The sequence below is a fragment of the Podarcis melisellensis genome (assembly GCF_964234715.1).
Source record: "Podarcis melisellensis genome assembly, chromosome: 12".
Classification (NCBI taxonomy): Eukaryota; Metazoa; Chordata; class Lepidosauria; order Squamata; family Lacertidae; genus Podarcis; species Podarcis melisellensis.
Window position 1 is genome coordinate 54,677,189 of NC_138544.1, and position 10,790 is coordinate 54,687,978.

At 44.6% G+C, this 10,790-nt stretch overlaps 1 protein-coding gene across 1 annotated transcript; it reads right to left on the bottom strand.

Moving 5' to 3' along the window:
- Positions 1 to 1,678: 1,678 nt before the first annotated feature.
- IBA57 (iron-sulfur cluster assembly factor IBA57) lies at positions 1,679 to 9,663 on the bottom strand. Its single transcript, XM_081882665.1, has 3 exons — positions 9,215 to 9,663; positions 5,543 to 5,889; positions 1,679 to 3,317 (listed from the first exon to the last, which is right to left on the bottom strand). Exons 1-3 carry the CDS (start codon positions 9,514 to 9,516, stop codon positions 2,923 to 2,925), a joined length of 1,044 nt encoding a protein of 347 aa, XP_081738791.1. The 5' UTR covers positions 9,517 to 9,663; the 3' UTR covers positions 1,679 to 2,922.
- Between the last annotated feature and the right edge of the window lie 1,127 nt (positions 9,664 to 10,790).

A 10,790-nucleotide genomic window follows, 5' to 3' on the forward strand; every position in this document is an offset into this window, starting at 1 on the left:
TGAATGTTCAATTGTTTTGAATGATGGGTTTTTTAATTTAAAAAGAAAAAGTTTTAGCGGTTCTTATTTTTATATGGAGCGAGGTATAAATAAATAATAATAATAATTCTCTTATCTTATTCCACCTGCCCTTTCTATTTCAAATTGAAACCAAATCAAAATGTGAAATATACTCAGAGTCCAGAGTGGATTTCATGCTCTTTATTCATCTCATACTAGTGAGGAAGGAAAGTTTCCCCAGGATGTCTGCTTTATATACATTATTTACACAATGGGCCTCACGTGATTGGCTAATTCCGGGATTCACCTGTAGGCCAATCAGGTTGCGGATTCACTTCCACCTGGAGGTGGATTCGGTGGCTCCTGGATCCTATTGTTATAGGATCAATCAGACTGCTGCATTCTGGATCCTATTGTTCTAGGGCCAATCAGACTGCTGCATTCTGGATCCTATTGTTCTAGAGCCAATCAGACTACTGCATTCTGAATCCTATTGTTCTAGGGCCAATCAGACTGCTGCATTCTGAATCCTATTGTTCTAGGGCCAATCAGACTGCTGCATTCTGGATCCTATTGTTCTAGAGCCAATCAGACTGCTGCATTCTGAATCCTATTGTTCTAGGGCCAATCAGACTGCTGCATTCTGGATCCTATTGTTCTAGCGCCAATCAGACTGCTGCTTAAAACCCTGAGTCGTATTTCCAAAAGCGCTGGCTCAGATGCACTCTCCTTGAACAGTGTAACCCAGTTCCCATGCTCTGATCGGCCTCATCCATCAGCTTGTGGTGAAGGGGAAATTCTATGCCAGCAATGCTCCAATTCAAGCTGCCATTATTTTCTCAGGTTAACAAATATGATAGCATCATGTGGATTGAACATGAAATGACCATTGTTAAGATGCCATACTGAAAGGAGACAGGATGGCTAAATAGTCACAGATGTAGCTAAGAAAGGTTCATTGGCAGAGACCAAGGCAGGGGCTTGGCAGGTAAGTCACACCAGCCCTATCTATTGCAGAACAAGCACCATCTGTTGAATGAGAATTATGAACAGATTCCTTTAAAAGGTGACCTACAACTTGTAGGCCAGCCTGAGGCTTAAAATTAGAATTTGGGTATTTATGCCATATTGAACACATCTACTCACATACCATCATGCTTGTTTCAAGCAGGAGCCAAAAGCTACCAGATAAGCGAGGGCAAGGGTTTTTAGGTAGCTGCAGCAACTATCAAATGCTAGCTGCTACAGTCACCTGGAGGCTTCTCGGCACTTGACGTCAAATTCATTGGCTCCTGTGATATCTGGTGAACACACTCTTTCCCAGCGCCCCAGAAGTTTCCATAGTTGCATGCACCTCTATGGAACAACACACCACCACCTAACTTGTGCATGAAAGGTATTGCACAAGCATTAAAAGTTGTGGAAGTGTCTCTGCGATTTTATATCTTAAATTGATTTTTTTTCTAAAGTGGTTTAAATCCTTTCCCCCTCCTAACTAACCACAAAGGCAAATTATGCAATAGGACTCTGATTCAACATCTTTGAACTTCTTATTTGAAAAGCAAATCCACAATTTTGGTAGGGTTTTATGAGCTGCAACTAGAGTTCTGTAAATTTAAACCTCAAGCAACATTTGCTTCCTCTAATTAACAGCAGCAACGGGCTGCGGAGAATAAACCAGCAGTCAATAAATTTTAATTTAAAAGTATTTGCAACCCTAGTGATAAACAGAAACATGTTTGTAGAAGAAAATTACACAGCGCTTCACTGTTGGGATTTTCACGGTGGCAACAGTTATTCTCTTTAATGTTATTCCGTATGTCATAGATTAATATAATTCCTTATGTCACAGATTGTTACATTTTTTATATTGATAAATTATAATAAATACTTTTATCACACCCCAAAAGCTGCTGTGCAGTTCTGCAAAAACACTGGGTTGTATCCAACATTAGTTATGCTTATAGCAGACCCACTGAGATTAATGGACCCAAGTGAATCATGTCGATTCACTTCAATAGGTCTACTCCAAGTTTGATGATTGGAAACAATCCAGTGTTGCCCAAAGTAGTAATGGCACCATTCAGAAATCTCTCCGTAGCTACAGCACACTTCTCACCACTCTAATTAAATAATAAATCACTATTAATCATACTGCACACGTATGTTTTTTCTCCACCAGCAACTTCCCCATCTCAGACCTCTACCAACTGCAGCAAGAGCAGCTGCTGCAAGAGAGAAGCCCAAAGAGCTGTTCAATCATTTCTTTTTCTTCTGACTAGGAAGTTGTGACTGTTCTGAGGGTGAATCACCACCAAGGGCAGGGATTCTCCGCTTGCTTGGAGCTGGAGCAAGGCACGGCTTTGAAATACACTCTCCACGTGCAAATATGTACGCTGGCTGTTGCAACGGGAAGCCAGCACAAGTAGACAGAAGCTTCCGTAAATGTGGTACTACTTTAGGAGGCTAACATGTGAATCGAGGTTTTAGCAACGTTCCCTGTATATCCGTTTGCTTTGTAACATGAAAAACCTTAATAGAAACTTTTTTCTTTTTGGTAAAAGTGGCCTGGGGTTTTAAGAACTCAGTTCTACTTTCACATATGGTACAGACCCTTTCTGGAAGGAAGGCATGGACAAAAGTGAAGGTTGTTTGGCTAATTTAGAAAAATATATATAGTCCTAAGAGGAAACCTAATAGAGCCAATGCAAACATACTTTAGTCTTCCCTGCTGACCAATGTAAAAAATGAGTGCAACTGGACAGGAAGCCCTCCTTGACAAGCTACACAGAAATGAATTAAGCTGTGTAAGATGAATTGATCCATCGTGAAAAGGAAACACCGTAATTCTGGATGAACTGTATGTAAGCTTTTTGGGCATCTTCAAGACACAAAGCAGAGGATTGTTAGCGCAAAGCTCCTCTACTTATTGGCAGGCTTGGGCCACCATTTTGGGATTGAGGCAGTGACTCTCACATGCAAATCTCCTGATATTTTTAGATGCAGCGGTTCGTTTATGTTAGCCAACCGCAGTAATGCCATTCCAAGTTCATCTACTCCGGCACGGTACTTTCCGGCCGGCTTTCCTGATTCCAATACAATTTCAGTTCCTTCAGGGATGCTCTCGGAAGACATGGGAGTTGAAAGCTGTATGGGCAAGAGGCGTTTACGGATGACACCCATATGATGCGTCCTAGCTGTTAACTCCTGGCCGATGTAACAGCCTTTGGTAAAACTGATGCCATTCATGTAAGTCAAGTTGGATTCCAAAGGGAGGGCTATTCCAGAAGGGAGGTCTTTAATTCCTTCTGGGACACCTGGAAAAGGGAGAAAATAAAGAGGTAAGTGTTGAATAACACTCATACCTTGAGTTTGACTGGCACTTGGTGCTGCTACTGGTGAGTAGCTAAGTGGCTTATGGGGTAAAACATTATGATCCAATTCCTAAAGATGATAAGTCAGTGGGAACAGCACCTTCGTTCTGGCACCTGCACTGATTCTCAACTGGTTCTACACACAACAGATTTCTAACAATGCTTGTCCTTAGGTTACTATCACTTCCCCTGCCAGTCACTGTAGGTATGATCCTATTGTGGGCTGGATACTATTTAAAGGTAAAGGTAAAGGTACCCCTGCCCGTACGGGCCAGGCTTGCCAGACTCTGGGGTTGTGCGCCCATCTCACTCAAGAGGCCAGGGGCCAGCGCTGTCCGAAGACACTTCCGGGTCACGTGGCCAGCGTGACATCGCTGCTCTGGCGAGCCAGAGCTGCACACGGAAACGCCGTTTACCTTCCCGCTAGTAAGCGGTCCCTATTTATCTACTTGCACCCGGGGGTGCTTTCGAACTGCTAGGTTGGCAGGCGCTGGGACCGAGCAGCGGGAGCGCACCCCGCCGCGGGGATTCGAACTGCCGGCCTTTCGATCGGCAAGCCCTAGGCGCTGAGGCTTTAACCCACAGCGCTATTTACCAGTGAGTAAATAGTGAGTAAACGGCAGTATTTTCAATTACAACCTGTTGTTATCTCTTGATGGCCCATCTGCTTTGAGAATGTTTATTGGAAGCTTGTAAAGTAGAAGATCAGCAACTTAGGGAAGACTGGGACAGGAAATTAGAATGAACTTCACAATAGAGAAAACGAATACAGGTCTTTATTAAAAGAAGAACATATACCTTCCGAACTTCAGAACTGCTTGTTCATGAGAATGTTACCGAACTCCCTTCAGGCCTTTCCAACAATTTCTCTGTTTGCCAGAAAAGCACATCTTTTCTGGGACATAGAATGATAGAGCTGGAAGGGACTCAAAAGGGTCCTCTAGTCCAGGCATCCCCAAACTCGGCCCTCCAGATGTTTTGGGACTACAACTCCCATCATCCCTAGCTAACAGGACCAGTGGTCAGGGATGATGGGAATTGTAGTCCCAAAACATCTGGAGGGCTGAGTTGGGGGATGCCTGCTCTAGTCCAACCCCTTGCAATGCAGGAATCTCAGCTAAAGCATCCATGGCTTCACTGAACGTGATCCTCCTTCATGGCGAAGATACTTCTGTGTGAACCAGTACAGAGGGACACCACGCCCTCCAGAATAACAGCTGAAGAAATAGCTAAATTGTCTTTTGTTCACATTTATGCCGTGATAGTGATTATTTCCAAAATAATGTGTTTATCTGGAAAGTACATGCTGTCATGAATGAAGCTGTGTTTCCTTTGAATCCAGAGACTCACAATTCTTTTTTAAAATTACGTTTTGGAGAACTGGCGATTATGGAAATTGTGCACAAATACCAGCAGATCACCACCAAGGAGGTTCACACAATTTACATTAAATTCTATATGGGCCAGGGTAAGAACAAATCGGATCCAAATTTAGCAAGCTGTCACCACTAGCCCACACTCAAGCGTCAGTCTCAATGTCAGTTTAATTGTTTACAAACATTCCATTCACAAAGTGGATAGCTGATGAATGTCACTTTAAATAATGTTCAGGAAAGCTGAGTCTTTAGGTTTTGTTTCATCCTATAGGCATGTTGCCATTCCCACCAACAAACTATTTTTACAACTTAGTGGGGAAAAAACCACAGCCCGGTGGTCATATTATGTTGCAATTTATAAAACAAAACTTAAAATCAGATTTGGTATGGTTCTCTCTATGCCCATTACAGGGTTGGCAATGTGGAGAAAGCCTTTCATAATATATATCAGCCTTCCCCAACATGGTGCCCTCCTAATGTTTTCGACTACAGCTCCCATCATGTAACTTATTGTTTGTAGGTTACTTGAATGGGAAGTGGCATCAGTATCCAAACTGATGTTTTGAAGGTGTTATTATTGCATTATTATATGCTTGCTGCCCTTGGACTCCTTCGGGAGAAGGGGCAAGATATAAACTTAATGAATACAATAATAAATACCACAATCATTCAATTGATGCGCTAAGTGTTAATTCCGCAAACGTTCATGTGTTTAGTTATCATTGTGCAATGCCTACATAAAGCAAAACTTTTGCTTCCAGAACAGCTGTTCAAAGATGGGGGCAGTTTTACCTTGTTTATACCTGTGCCTATGATAATCCTTAACGTTCCCAATCTGGCATCCGGGAACAACCTCCAGTGGTTCTGTGCCTTTGCTGGTTATCAGCCTCCAACCCATAACACCCACTCTGGGGTCAGGCGTTGCAACCACTGCTTTGTCGGCACACTGTTGAAGTTTACAGGCCCCCTCCTGAGACAGTTCCTTTGGGATGACAGCCCACAAGGAGAGGTCAAGGCAGGGGGTGATGTTTACTTTCCTCCGGATTTTATACAGTTTCAAATGCTTTTGAAGGGACTCCAAGACGCCGGCATCACACTCCAACAGGATGTGAGGCTCTTCTTGCTGGCTTTTGTGAATTCTGAAAAAGAGCCAAGATCAGGAGAAAACGAGAGTCGTTAATAGGAAGCCTTGATCCCAGTTCTCTCCCTTTCCTTTGCTGCAAAGAACCTCAAACTTTTTAAAGCTCCTCTTCCTTATATTGTGCCGGATTGTTTCCGGTGGCAGAAAACAAAGCAAATTAAGGCTGCACCTATAGATGCTTACTAAGTACCTCTGAGTAAATATGGGTGGAATTCACCAACCTGGATGGTTTTAAAAGAAGATTAGACAAACTCATGGAGGAGAGAGCTCTTAATGGCTACTAGCCATGATGGTTATTGCTCTGCCTGGAGGCAGAAATGTTTCCGAATACCAGTTGCTGGAAACTATGGGGAAAGAGACTACTCTTGTGTTCATATTCTGTTCCCTGGTTTCCCACAGGAATCTGCTTGGCCACTGTGAGAACCGCATGCTGGACTAGATGGGCCAGTGCCCTGATCCAGGAGGCTGTCTGTAGATTTTCGCTGTCCCACACTGCGTACCTTACGCAGCCCTGTGTCTAGAGGGCGGTCAACATAAGCTAGAGACAGTTGCCTGGGCGAGTTTTCTTTTATGCTGGCTAAACAATTGTTTTTCAGCAGACAAAGATACTTTACTTAGCGAAGTTCTGTCAGACTCCTTCCCTTCCCCAGGGCTACAACTGTTTTGAACAAAGATACGGCAACTTGGGCTTTCAGAGGATCTCCTGGGTGCTGTGGCTTTTCCAATCGCCTAGGCCATGTTAAAAACTAGGCTGTGGGACATAAATCACCAGGAACTAATCTCAGCTGCGGAAAAAACATGTTCCCCTCTTTATTTTCGACTCTCTTGGGTGCAGGAATGTAACCTTAATTATTTACCATTAAGGGCTTTTTCGCTGGCTAGGTTAAATTCTAATCCTTCTAACCTCCTTTGGGGTAGGTTTGAGGGTATGGCAGGAGATAGGCTCTGCCCATGCAATGCCCACCTGGTGGAAACTCTAGCTCACATGGCCCTTAAATGTAAAATGTATGATCTCCGCCAACAATTTCTAGACCATCTATGTATTCCAACATGGAAACCAGACAGATGTCATATGCTTCTTATTACAGGAGAGATACCAGGATCTCACCAAGACAGTAGCTAAGTTCCTCTATTTGATTTTTTTGTCGCCGAACTATGCTACAGGATCCTGCCCTTGCTGGATACCCACGGAGATGAAATAGATTGCTCGCCTCTTCTTCCCTTTGGCAAATGACTGTACTGTTGAAATGGCGATGAGATCGCACTGGCCTATTTATTCTGAATGTTTGTATGTGATGCCAATAAAGGTTTGATGATGTAAAAGTTTTAAGAAGCAAGAAACAAGCTTTCCTTGGTTGGGCTGAAATCAGAGCTATAAAGTGCTAATGATGAATTAAGATGACAATGATCATGTTTGGCAATCTGCTACACTTCAATAGTTTCTTCTTGTTTGTTGCCTATGTCAGCACAATCTTAACCATATCTATTCAGAAGTAAGTTCTACTGAATTCAGTTGGGCTTGCTCACAGGAAAGTGGGGTTAAGACTGCAGTCCAAGGCATTCTTTGACATGAATCCAATTGGGCCACCTATCCACTGAGTTTTGATAGTACAGAATATCTAGGAGTTTTATAGTTTCCCTAATTTTCCAGTCACAATAATAGCTGTTTATAGTATAGATTTCAATGATTATCATAAGCCATGAACACTTATTTCAACAGTGTGCAAATTTTTTGTACTAGCCAGTTTGGCCAATTTCATGTTGGGGGCGGAGGAGCGGTTAATTGCTTCATCTCTCTTCTGCCAGCCCAACTCACTTGCCCACATTCTTGGTCACTTATGGCTACCATGCCAATACTTAAATACAAGGCTATCAGAACAATATGTTCTCTGATCCAACAGAGGCTCAGTTTTTACTGGTTTGGAATCTGCATTTTTTTCCATCCAGGAACTGTATTTGGAAATATTATATATGTTCAGTATACCATATATTTTCCATTATATCTTACAGTTGTTACTTTTTATTTTATTTTATTTTGATCCGCCCCCGCCCCCCCCGGTAGACTTTCTTGCCTATTAGTCCTATGTAGTCAAAGCTAGGTCTCTTTGGTTCTTCAGAGGTCTCTGCCAAAATTCATGTTCTACACCGGCTGGTCACAACAGGCAAAACCCTGGCACCCATGTAAAGAGTTCTTTTTTGTTTTGCAATCCCTTATTTTGCACCACTCTAATTGGAGGAGGTGCGTATCCGATGCCTGAGAGGGTCTCCAAATCCTGGAGCCAGCTTTGCCTTTAAGAAAACTGGCACAGGACTCCAGCCACAATGTCTTGCATGCTGACTTTGGAGCAAGACCCAGAGCATTCAGCGGAACTTCCAAGAAAGCGCATGTAGACACTGACTGTTAAAAGTGCCTTCCTTCCCTTTTGGCCACCCTGCTTATATGTTGCAATAACCCTATACTTAAATATTTCTTTGTTCTATTGTTACTTCATGTACTGCATTCATCATGAGTAGTCACGACAAACCAGTAGATCCTATCTGCTGCAGCCTTCATCCGCCTTCACAGCAGTTGTAACAAACCACTTGTTATCATCTGCCTGTTCTGCCGTTGAGGGCTTCTTGGATCATTCTCAAGGCAAATCTAAAAAAAATTAGTATAAACACCGACAACTGGGAAACACTGGCCTGCAAGCGCTCCAGTTGGAGAACAGCCTTTACCAAAGGTGTCATGGGCTTTGAAGACACTCGAACTCAGGACGCAAGGGAGAAAAATGCTAAGAGGAAGGCACGCTTGGCAAATCCACACCGTGATCAACTCCCGCCCGGAAACCAATGTCCCCACTGTGGAAGGACGTGTGGATCCAGAATTGGCCTCCACAGTCACTTATGGACTCATTGTTAAAACTGTGTTTTTGGAAGACAATCTTAATCTTCCACGAGTGATCGCCAAAGAAGAAGCATTCATCAGCCTTTGCAATAACTAAAACATTACAAATATCTGCACTGCTGAAGGCATTTTTTTCATCCTGCATAAAATAATACTATACCGTTGTTGCTATTTTATGCATCTTTTTTATATATACTGTAAACCGAACCTGTGATTTTCAGATTAAGGGCTGTATATAAATTTAAACTATTATAATAAAACTATTATAATAAAAAGATTAAAAATTAAAACAATACTAATTTTTATAATACTTAAAATAATAATAATATACAGCAGCAATTATTATGCCTGTGGGGGACTAGAAAATCGCGTCCCCTACTTTGCACTCACTATAATGCGCCCAGGCAGCTGCAAAGCAGGGAACGCGTCGACTGACCTGTACAGAATGACGTCATAGAGGCACCTCCCCTGGACGTTGAGGGCATGCGCGTAGATGGCGCGAGGCGCGTCCGCAGCCCCGCCCTCCGCCGCCGCCAAACGCGTCACGTCATTGGTCAGCAAGCCCTGGAGGAAGGTCACCGCCTCCGGGCCTTGGAAACGGAGCAGGGCGCGGCTCAGCGGAAAGCAGCCGGTGGTCGCTTCCACGCCTCGTCCGCCGCTCAGCCTCCTTCCTTCGCTGCCGAAGCGCAGCCTGCGAGGGAGGCCCCTCCGCAGCGCTGCGCTCGCCCTCACCAGCATGGCGGCCTGAGGAAAAGTGCCGAGGGGAGAGGCGCCGGCCTCCCTACCGCCATATTGTGTGTGGCGGAGAGTCTGAGGGCGGGAAGCGAGGCCGAGTGCGCAGGCGCACAGGCCTCCTTTGCTGCCTCGGGCGCACCCTCCTGGCCGTTCCTTGTTACTGCAGCGTGGAGCGTAGCACCGAGAGGGGGCGGGGCTGTCGCTTCAAACCCCGCCTCCCATTGGCCCAGGCGCTTCTGTTGCTGCTACATAGAGCCCGGGGGCCGGATCCGGCCCGATCGCCCTCTCAATCCGGCCCGCGGACGGTGCATGTTTTTATATGAGTGGAATGTGTGCTTTTATTTAAAATGCATCTCTGGGTTATTTGTGGGGCATAGGAATTTGTTCATTCCCACCCCCCCCAAAAAAATAGTCCGCCCCCCCACAAGGACAGTGGACTGAAAAAGTTTGCTGACCCCTGTCCTAAGGTCTCTCTGCAGCTCCAGGGAAGCAAACCTTCCCTGAGTGAGATGGCGTTACTCCCAAGTAAGCGTGCATAGGACTGCAAGCGGATTGGACTCAACCATTTGGGGAACGTGTTCCTGTACCTGTCTGTTGACTGATTCAGTGCACTAATTCCAAACCCTATTCAGTCTGCTGGTCTGTCTCCACAGGGAATCAATGAAGCGCTGTACTCAGACACTTTCTTCTCTATTCCCACAGTAAGAAGTAAAGGTAAAGGTACCCCTGTCCGACAGGGCCAGTCGTGACCGACTCTAGGGTTGCGCGCTCATCTCGCTCAAGAGGCCGGGAGCCGGCGCTGTCCGAAGACACTTCCGGGTCACGTGGCCAGCGTGTCGAAGCTGCATCTGGCGAGCCAGCACCGCACACGGAAATGCCGTTTACCTTCCCGCTATAAAGTGGTCCCTATTTATCTACTTGCACTTAGGGGTGCTTTCGAACTGCTAGGTTGGCAGGAGCTGGGAACAGTGATGGGTCTAAATTACGCAGCATATTGATATCTGAGTCATTATTACTTGGACAGTCCTACTGAAAGCTGCCCTGAGCCATGCTTGATTCTCTTATAATATGCTTCCTAAGTCTAATTATTTCAGAATATTTGTTTCTTGTTGCTTGAATAATGTGCAGCGTACAAGTATCTAGCATGCAGTATGAAATCTCTGGCATAGAATTTTAGAGTTGGAAGGGACCCAAGGGTCTTCTAGTCCAACCCCTGTGATGCAGGAATCCCAGCCAAATGTAAAACGAGATAATTTCTGCTGGTTTCAGTGGGGCAT

Excerpts from the sequence above, each read along its gene's own strand:
- IBA57 (XM_081882665.1), bottom strand. The coding sequence starts at position 9,516 with ATGCTGGTGAGGGCGAGCGCAGCGCTGCGGAGGGGCCTCCCTCGCAGG. Across the intron at positions 5,890-9,214 it reads TATGACGTCATTCTGTACAG|AATTCACAAAAGCCAGCAAG; the intron begins GTCAGTCGACGC and ends GCTCTTTTTCAG. Across the intron at positions 3,318-5,542 it reads TAGGCACAGGTATAAACAAG|GTGTCCCAGAAGGAATTAAA; the intron begins GTAAAACTGCCC and ends TCCCTTTTCCAG.